Genomic DNA, 13,783 nt, shown 5'->3' with positions numbered 1-13,783 from the left:
GACCGATTGTTATTGGTTGCACCCATTATATTATATACTAGTCGTAAGCCCGCGCATTTGCGCGGAATCAAATTTAAATATAATTTAAAATATGATTAAATTTGAAAAACTAATCTAAAAAATTTATAAAATAAAATTCACAATCTATAATAAACTACAATATATTTTAATAATTCTAGTAATGAATTGTTTTAAGCTAATGAATATCTACGATATATTTTTTTTCATTTAATTTTCTTAATTATGTAAATCAGTGGATACATCATAGACATAAACTTTGAATGAAGTTCTGATATTCTCTGTAAACTTTATCTCATATATGTTCCACTATAATATCTCTTATTATACTTTCACCACTAAGTATGTAATATCGTTAACAATAAGTGTTGACATTTCAGATGGTGTATGAGTGGTATACACCTTACTATCTTTCTTTTGTATTAAATAATCGAACACGGACATCAAAGATTTTTTTTGACTGATATTGATCTTTTGTCATTTTGAAAGACTTGGCATATGAATATCAACAAATCACGCAACCCTTTGTTAATTTCAACATCAAAATCGTCTGCAATTTCCTCACCTCCTTACACATTGCATTCTATTATTAATTTCATTTTGTGTATTATGTATATATAACTGCACAAAATCGATTTTTTTTGGAGTGCCTTCAATGATCCTATTTCATAATAATTTTGATCTCTAATTTTTAATACATAGCTATCTCTACCCATATTAATTTTTTTAGTAACTCTACCTCCCATTAAGGTAAAAGAGAACATTTCATTGTATCACCTGTTGTTGTTTATATAATGATATCTTCTTTTTTTTGTTTTCGTTATTACTAAGTATACTTCTTATGAAAACTGGAGGATCTTTTATTAGAAGAAGTTGAACTTTACCATGCATTAAGAAAAATGAAATTTATTATAGTAATTATAATATTTAATTATTTTAAAATTTTGAATATTTATGATATCTTTTTTTACATGTTATAATTTTATAGGTTTATTGTGTTGAAATTTTATTTCTTTTTAATTGATATTCCACCCCCCCGGAAATTTACATGTTACTACTTTTATAATGGATCAAATACTAATAGTTATTAATTTGACGTATTTTAGTATCTCATTTCTATAAAAATAATCTAAAAAAGTCCCACGACTCATGCGAGATTTTAAGAACACCATCCAAAATAATAATGCTATTTGTCTATTAATTTTATGGAAAAGAATTTCTAAAAATGTAAGTACTTTATAGTGAGGGAGAATTATAAAATTCAAGCTCACTTTCTACAACTCTGGTAATTGTATAATAATATTTTAAATAAATTCAAATTAAATTCCACAGACAACACACAACTGCCTAATTAATTTTTTTTAACATCTATTTTGATCAAATTAAAACACTTGTTTATTTGCGTTGTTATTATTTTTACTCTTAAATATACCGAAGCCCAATTACTGCAAAATATAATAAACATCAAGGCTTCTATAAAAAAAACATCAAGGCAAGTCAATTAAAACCTTATCAACACGACAAAAATATTAAAGCTTAATTCAATTTCTATAAAACAAAAGTCATCAAAACATCACATAACCATGTAACATGTTTTCACTCTAATGAAAAATTAATGCACCGTATACGAATGTAATAGTATTAGAAAATTGAGCATCTATTTAATATTTCAAGATAACAAACGCCATAAGTGAAAGAAAAAAAAACTGAATATAAAAAAATATTTTACATACTCTAAATCTAAGTAATGAGAATCTTTCATTTCTCCCCCAACATTCATTACTACCAGGTAATACAAAAAAACTAAATTTCAAATTGCAACAGTAAAAGCAAATTTGGATGAATAGAATACAGAAAATTAAACAATCTAAAGCTCTATAAAAAAAAAAAATCAAATCATTTATATAAGTATATTATTATCTGAAAGGAAACACTTTCCATGTAAATAAAACAATCAATTACAAAAAAATTAATGAACAAAAGTAAAACTCTAGCTGCTGGAAATCAAAGCAGGGAAAAGAGAATGAATTCAAAGAAAAATAATAAGAGGAAGAACAACGTAGACATGGCAGTATGAAATTAATATTCTTATGAAATTATGATATATTTATAGTGATAAATTAGATAGTTCATTTATTAGGTTAGGATGTTAAAATTTATGATAATTTTTTTATTAAAATAAGTATTTTAAGAGAAGTGGGAACTAATATGAATTATCTTTTAGTTTTAACTTTTAATTTAAAAATTAAATAAAATTGAAGTAGTTTAAAAAAATTGGAAACTCTAATATTGCTCTATTTGGTGAGAATCAATGAGAAGGCTCCGTTGGTCCTCTCAATTATATAAGTATATAGATACTAGTGTCGTTTTACGTGTTTCACACGTGACTCGTAGTGTGACTCGTCAAATAATGAAAATTATATTTATTTTTAATTAATAAATATAATTTTTTTTAAATATAAAATGTCAAAAAACTAAAAATATTATAATAATTTATTAAAAATAGTTTACTGTAATTAAAATTCTATTTAAAATAGTATATTCTATAATGTAATTTTCAATTAATAGAATATTCTATAATGTAATTTACTTTTATTTGAAACATATACTATATTAATTATCCACTTGATATCCGAGAATCTACCATCAAAATATTACATATTATATAATGTATATTTATTTTGTATTAGAAACATAAATTTTATTAATTTTAATTATGACTATATACCAACTTGAAATTAGATTAGAAATGCCACCAATTAAAAATATCAATTATTCTTCCTAAAAATTAATCTCTTCTTTTTTTTAATCGCAGGAATCTAAATTACCTAATTGAACTTTTTTGGCTAACAGTAATACATTAGCTATTTTTTTGGCTAACAAAAACTCGGCTACTTTTTTTTATATAGCAATATTGATTTCTAGGAATTATAATCCAGAATTAAATAGATAGATTACATATAATATAATTCTATTCTAATTAAAACTCTAATTATAATATATCTAATTAAGATTCTAATTGTAATATATTTTTAGTAATAAGTTAAACAAATAATTATTAATGACCATCAAACCCTTATTTAATAATAAATTAGAAAGGACATTAACGTAAATGTGCCTGTCCCCCCCCCCCCCCCCATCCGTGCTTTTATATATAGTATAAATAGATAGATATAGATAGATACATATTCATTCATGCAGCCGTTTAAATCTTAGGTCTAAAGTCTACATCCGCAAGTAAAGATTAGTGTTAGGGGTGAGCAAAAACCGAACCAAACCATTAATCCGATCCAAACCAACCCGAAATTAATTATGGTTTGGTTAAAATGGTTAAAATGGATTGGTTTGGTTTCAAATTATAAAAAAGTATGGTTTTTGGTTTTGGTTTGGTTTCTATTAGTGGTTAACCGAACCAACCGAAAAACCGAAGTTTAGAATAATATTATTTTTATTAATATTTATATATGTATAAATAAATATAAAAATTATTTATTGAAATATTTATATATAAATATAATATGTGTGTGTAGATACATAAAATGAAAATAAAACATATAAACTAATACACACATATAAGTAAAAATTATTACGTATAATTTTAATTATTACGTATAATTATATATAATTTTTATCTAAATCTATATTAACCAAACCGAGCCAAACCGAACCGAAACCGATGATAAAGTTTGGTTAACCGAACCGAAATTTTATATAAATCTTTGGCGTGGTTTGGTTTTTATATTTTCCCTTAAAATATGGTTTGGTTTTGGAGTTTACTAAACCAAACCGAACCGAACCGAACCATGCTCACCCCTAATTAGTGTAATTGAACCGCCCTAGTTGATATTAACAAATCGCGGGTTAAAGATTCTTTTCTTGTAGTTTGCCTCCCAATCTATTTTTTTGACAACGCCACTGTATATATTGATATGGAAATTATTGAGATGTTGATTAAGATTCTCAACAACAGTTGTTTTAACATGAAGAGATTTAAATTTAATACCCCTGTTTTGGCATGTCTTTTATAGAGATCAAAACCCAATTTTTAAAATATAAAATGCAATCTACTCCAATTATTTAAATAAAAGAAACATAAGCACATGAGTCAGTTTAGATAGAGAATCATTTGACATTTTTAGAACTCTGTTTACCCCTTAAATTGTCCATGATCTCTTTGAGACGTGCAAGAATACACAAATAATTTATTTTCTAATCTTGTTCAAACTAAAATGTCTGTCAACTCTCAGCCTAAGCAGGAGTTTGTCGACATACCTAAAACTATAGACACCAAAATGCCACCACATAGAAAACTCAAGCACTATAATATAACTTTTCCATTTAATTATCCTGGAAAATGAAAAAAAACGCTTCTTATTTTTCTCCTTCTACGTCGTCGTTTTAGAAATTCGCTCCGCCATAAACAGGTTCTGCACCGAGCTCTTCCTGAATACTTGCCGCCGAATAAAGTTGCAGAAGCTAAGCGAAACAGAATTAGTTATCAGTGAAATTAGCTGATTGTGAAAAGGAAACAATAAAAACGCTTCTACTGGTAAAACCCCGTATTCCGTTTGTTTCCCGCCGGATTTTCTCCGCTTTTTAATTGCTGATTAAATTAGGTCAGAATATTTTGATTTTTTAGTTTGAGAGTTTATTGTTTGATGTTTAATTAGGTATGGAAGGCAGTAGTTTTGCAAAGGAGCTTTATTCTGACAGTTTGAAATTGTCAAAATTAGAATTGGATGTCTCTGGTATGCATTTTTACTTTTAATAATAATAATAATCATAAAATGTAACTTTCTGCTGCAATATTCAAGTTTTGGTTTTTCGTTTTTAGGTGGAGATGATCATGATTTACAGGGTGGAGATGGATCATTTTGGGGCGATTCTGATGAGGAATTTAATAAATCATCTGATTTAGATAGGGAATGGGAGAGGAGGCGCGATCAATTTTATAATGTAAGTTTTGCTATTTTCTTAGTTTCACTGTATTTGTCGTCGGTTGCACGGATATTTCATTTATGTGCCGGACAGTTGGCTTTTCGAACACAAAACTTCAATTTTTATGTAGAAAACCTTACCGCTGTTTTGTTGTGTTAGTGTCCAAGTGTTCTATTTATTTGTGTCCATGTCCGTGTTCTATCTAGGTCGTCGGTGCCATTTTTAAATCACTTTTCTATTTTGGTGTCTTTCAGGTCGGATACCGTGATGGTCTTTCTGCAGGTAAAGAAAGTATTGCACAAGAAGGTTTTAATATTGGTTTCAAACGATCTGCTCTTGTTGGATTTGATTGGGGTCTTGTTAGAGGTGTTTCTAGGTATGCTAAATTAAAATCAATTTAAGATATAACTAAACGATTTAATCTCATTTTTTACATCATCGCATCACACATTCCAACCTTTCAATTTTTGACATTATGTAGCACATTCCGGTTTTTGACGCTGTTCATACAAAAAGGCGCCGATTTTGTACACATTTTATAGTTTATACTTGGTGAAAAAACGACTATAGACTGCACAATGCAATAGTGCGAAAGGTTGGTATGTGCGATGCAACGTTTTAAAAAATGAGATTAAATCGCTAAAAAGTGAAACCTTATAATTTAATATGCAAATAGCCCTGCAAATTATCCGATAGATTGTTAAGAATGCCTCCACGTTGATTCTGTTTTTTTTCTCCATTTAATTCCTTTTATCAGTGCATTTGCCTGTCTTCCGGAAGAATTGAAAGCGAGTCTGATTGAAACACAAGAAAAGAGAAAGAAATTCCAGGAATTGTATGATACTGTACATTCTATTTCCACAGCTGATGCACTCAAATCATTTCATGACGATTTAGTGACAAAGGAAGCAGCAGAACACATTGAAAATTCCAAGTCTTGTTCTGATACAACAAGCTTGGAAAACAAAATTTCAGACTTCAATTTAGGGAATTATGCAGGAGAGCTTCAACAACTTCTTCTTGAATCTCCTGCAATTGACTCTCATTTATCAGTAAAGTAATTTTGTTTTTCTGAAACAAATCAGTAAAGTAATTGTGTGCATAACATATTTGAGTTTAGTATGTTATGCGTGGACTGATTTAAAAATTACTATGGCAGATTTTTTTTTCAAGATTCTGTTATGTTGCAGCCGCTTTGATATGCGCTTGGAATCAATTGGGATATTGTATATTACACTTTTCTCGATGATGTAGCTTGGGATAGAATTCATTGTAGCATTTCAGTTCATACAAAAAACTTCAGGAATTGTATATGCTACTAACTTTTGAATGTTCCACAAGTAATGACCTTATGTTCCATAGTTCTGGTGATTTGGGATAGAACAAGATATTCATACTAAGACATAAACACTTTTTGGCAGATAGTTTTATTAATTTTAAAAAGTAAAATTTTATAATTGTTAGAGCTCGATAATGCATTATCTACATGAAATAATTGAAAGTTTTTCTATCGTAAATGCTTATAGATTTGTTGTAAATGTAATGTGATGATAAAGGTTATAAATTTTTGTATTTGTGTTTGTATTGCTATATCCTCGTCAATTTTTATTTACACTTTTGAAAGAGGAGTCATGCGAGAGAAATACCATTTGAAACAGCTCCAGTTCAGCTCCATACTCGCACAGAAGATTCATCAACAGCCCATCAACGAGTTCCAGTCGATTAAACAAACAAACATAATTCCTTACCCATCAAAGAAAATATTAACCCAAAAACACAAGCAATCCAATTTCCAATCAGCCACCATTACAGACTCCGACATAGTAAAATGGAACGGAACAATCACTGCGCACATGCGCAACGGACAACTTCACTCTGCGCTTCAAGTGTTCAACTCCATGCCTCGTCGAACCACAGTTTCGTACAATTCAATGATCTCTGGGTACTTAAGGAATGGAAAATTTGACCTTGCACGAGAACTGTTTGATAAAAGTCCTGAGAGAGATTTGTTCACGTGGAATGTGATGCTTAGTGGGTATATTAGGAACAAGAATCTCACTGATGCTCGTGCATTGTTTGATCGAATGCCGAGTAGGGATGTTGTTTCTTGGAACGCAATGCTTTCTGGGTATGCTCAGAATGGGTGTGTTGTTGAGGCTAGAGAAATATTTGATCAAATGCCTGTTAAGAATTCCATTTCTTGGAATGGTTTGCTTGCGGCGTATGTGCAGAATGGGCGAATAGAGGATGCAAGGAGGTTATTTGAGTCCAAGATTGATTGGGATGTTGTTTCTTGGAACTGTTTGATGGGTGGGTTTGTTAGGAGGAAGAGGTTAGCGGATGCGAGGAGACTTTTCGATAAGATTCCTGGGCGAGATGAGGTTTCGTGGAATACTATGATTACGGGTTATGCGCAAAATGGAGAGTTGGACGAAGCAAGGAGGTTGTTTGAGGAGTCTCCAACTCAGGATGTGTTCACTTGGACTGCTATGGTTTCTGGATTTGTGCAAAATGGGATGTTGGATGAAGCTAGATGTATTTTTGATAAGATGCCGGAAAAGAATTCAGTGTCATGGAATGCGATGATTGCAGGATATGTACAATGTAAGAGGATGGACATGGCAACAGAGCTGTTTGACGCAATGCCTTTTAGAAATATAAGTTCTTGGAATACAATGATAACCGGATATGCTCAGAGTGGAGATATGGCCTGTGCCAGGAATTTCTTTGATAGGATGCCTCAGCGTGACTCCATCTCTTGGTCCGCCATGATCGCCTGCTATATGCAAAATGGTTGTAATGAAGAGGCTGTGCATCTTTTTGTTGAAATGAAAAGAGATGGGGAAAGATGGAACAGGTCCTCATTTACTTCTGCTTTAACTGCTTGTTCCAACATTGCAGCTCTAGAGTTAGGTAGGCAATTGCATGGATTGCTGGTTAAGGCTGGATATGAGACTGGTTGTTTTGTGGGGAACGCTCTTCTTGCCATGTATTGCAAGTGTGGAAGCATAGATGAAGCACATGATGCATTTCAAGAAATAACACATAAGGATATAATCTCATGGAATACCATGATTTATGGTTATGCGAGGCATGGATTTGGCAAAGAGGCTCTGATTCTCTTCGAGTCAATGAAGACAGCTGGTGTTGAGCCTGATGAAGCCACTATGGTAATTGTTGGCTAATTCATTGACCTACTTTCAAAATCTTTTTAGCCCATGATGAACAGAATTCCTACTTTTTCTGGAGAAGTATACCCAGTAAATGCATTCTTGAAGATATCTTGTATACTTCATGATTGTAAAATTATGATATCTGATCGCATAACTTCTTTTAATTGCTTTTCAGGTTAGTGTGCTGTCGGCTTGTGGTCATACTGGCTTGGTTGAGAAAGGAAAGGAATATTTTCATTTGATGAATCAACAGTATGGTATAAGGGCGAATTCAGTTCATTACACTTGCATGGTTGATCTTCTTGGTCGAGCGGGACGCTTGGAAGAGGCCCAAAATTTAATTAGAAACATGCCATTTGAACCAGATGCTTCAACATGGGGAGCTTTACTGGGTGCAAGCAGGAAACATGGTAATACTGGATTAGGTGAAAAGGCTGCTGAGATGATTTTCAAGATGGAGCCTGAAAACTCAGGTATGTATGTTCTTCTCTCAAATTTATATGCAGCTTTAGGAAGATGGCCTGATGTTAGTAAGATGAGAATGAAAATGAGGAATGAAGGTGTGAAAAAGGTACCTGGGTATAGTTGGCTTGAAGTGCGAAACAAAGTTCATACATTTACAGTTGGGGATTGCTTCCATCCAGAGAAGGATAAAATATATGCATTTATAGAAGAGGTATATTTGAAAATGAAGCGTGAGGGATATTTATCCTCTACAAAAATTGTTTTACATGATGTGGAAGAGGAGGAAAAGGAGCATATGCTCAAGTATCACAGTGAGAAGTTGGCTGTGGCATATGGTGCTCTATCCATACCTGAAGGTAGACCTATTCGTGTTATTAAAAACTTGCGTGTGTGTGAAGACTGTCACAATGCCATCAAATACATCTCAAAAATTGAGGGAAGACTGATCATATTAAGAGATAATAATCGATTTCACCACTTCAAAGGGGGTTTGTGCTCTTGTGGGGATTACTGGTGAAACTCGGAAAACTTAAGGATCTTAATGCATCTGCATATACTACCAGGCCGATCAACACAGAACCATAAATTTGTCCTTGAAGAAGAAGGATCCTTTCTTGTTTCTCTAGAAAAGCTGCTGCTGAATTCATTCAGATTCGGTACTCAGGCTGCTAATATTTTGAAAGGAGCTTTCTCATTAACTGGCAATCCAAGCTTTTTAACGGTGTGTTGTGTTGATAGCAAGTGTTACTACCATTAGAGAGAAACAAAGCATATGACAACCGTACTGACCATGAAGCGTTCTCCATCACTATGGGCATGGAGTTCAAATCCAAAAATGAATGGATTTTGAAAGATGGGTGATGAAATAAGGAGAAACAGTTCAGGAGTTGGACGCTGCTCCATTGCGTGCATGGGAGAAGAAACTATTTCAGGAAGTCAAGGTAGAGATCTGAATTCTCTTGATTTTTACTCGTGTCCTATGTCTAATTGTTTCACACTAATTCAGGATTAGAATTTTCTGATTAGTAGGTTGCTTACAGTGTCAAAAAGTAGTCGTTGATGTATCCAAATTAATCTTGATAATAATGATAATATAATATATTTATTAATTTCTGACTAAATTGACAGAAGAATTTGTTTTCCATTGATTGATAAAATCAAGAGTACAAGATGATTATATACATGTCTCTGATACAGATTCAGAAAGTTAGGAATTATATTTCTGAATAGGAAAATTAGATTCCTATAAATCTGAAATGTATGTGCTACCGAATCATCAAATTATTCCTAATTGTACACAATTAACTTCTTTACAAATTGGAAGTTATCCCACACTCCCCCCTCAAACTGCTGCATATATATTTTCCATTCCTAGCTTGGCAATTATCTGATGAAACACTTTAATAGATATGTGCAAAATTGCAAGTATGCAATATCGCATATAAGTAACAAAGAACAGATAGAGTATCATATTCGAAAGAAGATTGTATTTATTACCAAAGAAAACAATTAGTCTATTATTCAAGTAACGAATAATGGTTTTGAGATTTTAATTAACCAAAACTAATAAAAACAGAAAATTTAATTAAAAAATTAACAATGATGATAAACAACTCAGAATATTGCTTTCATACAAGTTCTTAATTAAGTTGGTTTCTAATATTTATCAATCAATTTTAATTGTTTTATATAATGGATGATAGATCTAAATTGTTAACCATCTATTCCTAGACGATGGTAGCATAGTAATTATAACCCGACATCCTGAATTATTCTGCTGTCACGTTTACCGAATAATAGAAAATAATCAGCAATTTATAATCAGCGATAGTTTCTTCATAGCTTTGGTCATGCATAGTCAGCTATTCACTAGTTATGGATCATGCAAGATATATCGTCATTCTCTGTTCTGAGTGCATGGATCTTTATGATTGTAGAAAATAACTACAGTATGTCTCTTTTGTCAAAAAAGCTACTTGTGGAGATGAAAATGTTGATCTGTACATGATTACATAATTTTTAATACATAATATTAAAGATATGATAAGTTAATAACTTGATAACATTTGGAGATGGAGTTCTCTCCTACAACAACTACAACAACAACAACAACACACTCAAACTCTATCTAAAGCTGCTACTACAATATCTTATTTAGCTAGAAAGTCTTCATAACACACAATTCACCTGCTGTGCTTAGGAGAAACCGTCAACTGCATTTACACTTTGACTTCCATTCAGCCACCGCACTAGTAAATGTTAATTGAAATCTATTGAATTTGTAGTTTACTCCTAAAACATAAGCCTGGCTTGTTATCGTACTTCCTAGATCAAGTTATCTGACGTAGACCATCTGATTTCTCTTCATTATCACCTGCACATTGATTTGTGAATTTCACTTTAATTTCAGGGTTTTATATTGTTACTACGTTTCAGCTATAAGAAATATAACCAAGTTGTAAAATATGAGGCCTGAACTGCTGTACCTCTGGAAGCACCATCAACTACATGCTTGCATAGGTCTTGTGTGAGAAATGACAGCTGATGTATTCCTTCTATGAGTTTCGTATTTGGGTACAGGCAAGACTGTCTCAAAAGCTGCTACAAGTAAGGCCACCTTCCTCTTTCTAGCCGGAGCAAGTTTGGTGACAGCTTGTCGGAGTGCATAATCAACCATCCATTCCTCAGAATTTTTTCTATCATCCATGATCTGATGCTTGAGATCAACCTTTTCTGCATCTGGGTCGGGAATAACAGGAAGAAAATTTGGTTCTCTTGGATTGAAATCCCTTTCTTCGTCTGACTCCATGATGGGTTTCTCACACTGGATTGTCCATTTCCCATTGCAGATGCTGGAAAGTTCTTGGGACTTCCTTCCTTGTCGCTGGTATCTAGACCCTAGTCCTGGACTGGTTCCATTATCGGCTGTAAGCACTGATTGTGCTGTATCTGGCTCTGTGTCGACTTCTGCTTCCGTCTTTTCAACTTCTGCTGCATCATTTTCAGCTGAACTGATCGTACAGATTCCGGAATTGCTGTGTTCCTGAGAATCCATTGCATTGGGAGTGTTGAGTTTGTTAGTTCCATCTTGATCTTTCTCCAGTAAAATATGATTCTCAACAATTTCATCGGCTAACTCTTGACTTAAACTATTTATTTCTGAAATTGTGTCAAATTGGAAAGCTTCAGCTGTTATGGGGTTTTGGTTATCATTTACCATGATATCTTGATCAGCATCTTCACGCTTCTCATCAAGAATACCTTCCAGTTCAGGATCACTGTGTCGGCTTTGTGAGTCAAAGGAGGCAGTTTCTTGTTCAAAGAGTTCTTGAAGTACCTCATCAGCTAGAGTCTCTTCAGTGTAGTTGCTGATCCTATCATCTGATATAATGATCTCAGGCTCATTAGGATAATCAAGCTCCTTGCTTTCTGAAAGGTAGTCACCAATGATGCAGAAATCTTTCTCAGGCTTGTTCAGATGTTCAACTTCATTATAAATCTCTGAGATGGAGCGTTGTCCCTCTTCCCACTCCATATCACTAGCTTCAAGTATGTTATCACCTTCTTCTGTGCTTGCATAATCAGTGTCCATCTGCAATGATGTATCAGTCACCTCCTCAGCATCTTGCTGCATGTTGTCTTGTTCAGCTGCTGCATCGCTGCTATGCATGGAGGAGGAATCACTGTGTTCTCCAGCAAAATCAATTGTTCCGTTACCATCATCTGCAAGGCTTTCAGTTGCTTCCGCACCATCATCTATACTTGTGGCATAGATTTCAATAAAGAAATCTGCTTCATACTGTGGAGACTTTTCGCCAGAAAAAATCAATACCTCATTGCCAGTTTTTTCTGTCCCGTCAGTTGATGGTTTAGCTCGAAATGGAGATGGCACAACAGGTTTCGCGTTCTTCTGGGCCTTCATTGAACGTCTTTTTGCCTTCAAAAAGCTCTTCAAGGGAGGCGCAGGTTCGTGGTGATGACCATTAAGAGAGCAGTATGTATAAGGACAGACCTTCAGGATCGAAGTTCCTTCTGCGTCTGTACCTCCAGGATTGAGCATCAAATAAGCAGGAAACTTCGAGTCCTTTAATGTTGAAGAACAGGTAGCCTTCTGTACATCTATATCTGCACATAAAGCTACTCTGGAACATCTCTTTGTAGCGCATCTCACCGGTTTAAAACTGGGACTCTTCGTTAAAGTTCTCACACGCTTCAAACTAGATGACCTAGTTAGACTCCTAATTGGTGTATCGCTAAAAGAAGAGCTGAGCTTTGAATTGCTCGAATTTCTCCGGCGCAGATTCTTACTATCCGAGGGAGTTGGAGTATTGTAGGAACGATCTTTTCTTGCCTCGGAGCTGCTCGTAGCCTTCATGTAATTCGGTGAACTGCCAGTTGTTTTGATCATAGGCTGCTTGTGTGGGGTTGCTGCGATGATCGAAGGACTGAGAGGCGGCAGCTTAGCAGGTGATGAATTCAAGCTCTCAATAGCTGAAAGTTTGATTGATCTTGACCTTTTCATTTTCTTTTTCATATCTGATCCTCTGTTCTTGCCATCTTGGCTCTGACAAGAAGATGGTTTCAGATTTCCGAACCGCTTCTCTGTTTTAACATGATCAGCTTGGATTCCAAGCTTGCTGCTGGGTACTTTTCTTTGCACCATCTTCAAAGAAAATCAAGCAACATGAATCAAAACAGTGGTTTAAGGTAAGTTTTCTTTTCTTGAAGGTCGGGGTTTGGAAGAAAAGCGGTTTCTTTGTAGTTTGATGAAAAGATATGGAAAAACTTGAATAGCACACAAGTAGAGATTCTTCTTGATTTTATTTCCTTGGGTTTATGTTTGGTTAGCTTTCAATAGTGATAGGCATATCAAATTTGAATAAGGTTGAGCTAGGAGTTTGATGCTGACTGCCAACATAGGTGGTTTGGGTCCATTTCTTTAAGGCATCTTCTGAATTAAATTATTGCGTATATGGCATGGGAATACTGCATCTTTTTCAAGATTATGTTAAAGAATTGACAATTAGGTACCCTAACCCATCATCTCTTTTTGTGAAATGACAGAAACCCCCCTGAATCATTTGGATAAAGGGAAGGGTCCATTTCTTCATTATGCATATTGATAAGCATCTCTCTTATTGTGGTCTAATTTGTCTCTATTCTTCAATTATATTAAACAAGACCATATG

The 13,783-nt window shown here is 33.6% G+C and overlaps 3 protein-coding genes across 3 annotated transcripts; 2 read left to right on the top strand and 1 right to left on the bottom strand.

Annotated features, from left to right (window-relative positions):
- The first annotated feature begins 4,416 nt into the window (after nucleotides 1-4,416).
- Nucleotides 4,417-6,317, top strand: LOC126682575 (uncharacterized). Its single transcript, XM_056105773.1, has 6 exons — nucleotides 4,417-4,567; nucleotides 4,689-4,766; nucleotides 4,853-4,974; nucleotides 5,211-5,332; nucleotides 5,714-6,013; nucleotides 6,116-6,317. Exons 2-6 carry the CDS (start codon nucleotides 4,691-4,693, stop codon nucleotides 6,153-6,155), a joined length of 660 nt encoding a protein of 219 aa, XP_055961748.1. The 5' UTR covers nucleotides 4,417-4,567; nucleotides 4,689-4,690; the 3' UTR covers nucleotides 6,156-6,317.
- Nucleotides 6,318-6,479: 162 nt separating this feature from the next.
- LOC126682561 (pentatricopeptide repeat-containing protein At4g02750) lies at nucleotides 6,480-13,732 on the top strand. Its single transcript, XM_050378281.2, has 3 exons — nucleotides 6,480-8,126; nucleotides 8,305-9,535; nucleotides 11,005-13,732. Exons 1-2 carry the CDS (start codon nucleotides 6,504-6,506, stop codon nucleotides 9,109-9,111), a joined length of 2,430 nt encoding a protein of 809 aa, XP_050234238.1. The 5' UTR covers nucleotides 6,480-6,503; the 3' UTR covers nucleotides 9,112-9,535; nucleotides 11,005-13,732.
- On the bottom strand, nucleotides 10,603-13,257 carry LOC126682562 (uncharacterized). Its single transcript, XM_050378282.2, has 2 exons — nucleotides 11,081-13,257; nucleotides 10,603-10,968 (listed from the first exon to the last, which is right to left on the bottom strand). The coding sequence occupies exon 1, from the start codon at nucleotides 13,255-13,257 to the stop codon at nucleotides 11,095-11,097; it is 2,163 nt and encodes a 720-aa protein (XP_050234239.1). The 3' UTR covers nucleotides 10,603-10,968; nucleotides 11,081-11,094.
- Nucleotides 13,733-13,783: the final 51 nt, after the last annotated feature.

Source organism: Mercurialis annua, linkage group LG5 (genome assembly GCF_937616625.2).
Source record: "Mercurialis annua linkage group LG5, ddMerAnnu1.2, whole genome shotgun sequence".
Lineage (NCBI taxonomy): Eukaryota > Viridiplantae > Streptophyta > Magnoliopsida > Malpighiales > Euphorbiaceae > Mercurialis > Mercurialis annua.
The sequence above is the reverse complement of the archived record's forward strand: the minus strand, read 5'-3'. Positions and strand labels throughout refer to the sequence as shown.

Bases quoted from the DNA above. Each gene is read 5' to 3' on its own strand.
- LOC126682561 (XM_050378281.2), top strand. From the start codon at position 6,504: ATGATAAAGGTTATAAATTTTTGTATTTGTGTTTGTATTGCTATATCC. The intron at 8,127-8,304 runs GTAATTGTTGGC...ATTGCTTTTCAG, and splicing joins AGCCTGATGAAGCCACTATG to GTTAGTGTGCTGTCGGCTTG.
- LOC126682562 (XM_050378282.2), bottom strand. From the start codon at position 13,257: ATGGTGCAAAGAAAAGTACCCAGCAGCAAGCTTGGAATCCAAGCTGAT.
- LOC126682575 (XM_056105773.1), top strand. From the start codon at position 4,691: ATGGAAGGCAGTAGTTTTGCAAAGGAGCTTTATTCTGACAGTTTGAAA. The intron at 4,975-5,210 runs GTAAGTTTTGCT...GGTGTCTTTCAG, and splicing joins GGCGCGATCAATTTTATAAT to GTCGGATACCGTGATGGTCT. The intron at 6,014-6,115 runs GTAATTTTGTTT...TTACTATGGCAG, and splicing joins GACTCTCATTTATCAGTAAA to ATTTTTTTTTCAAGATTCTG.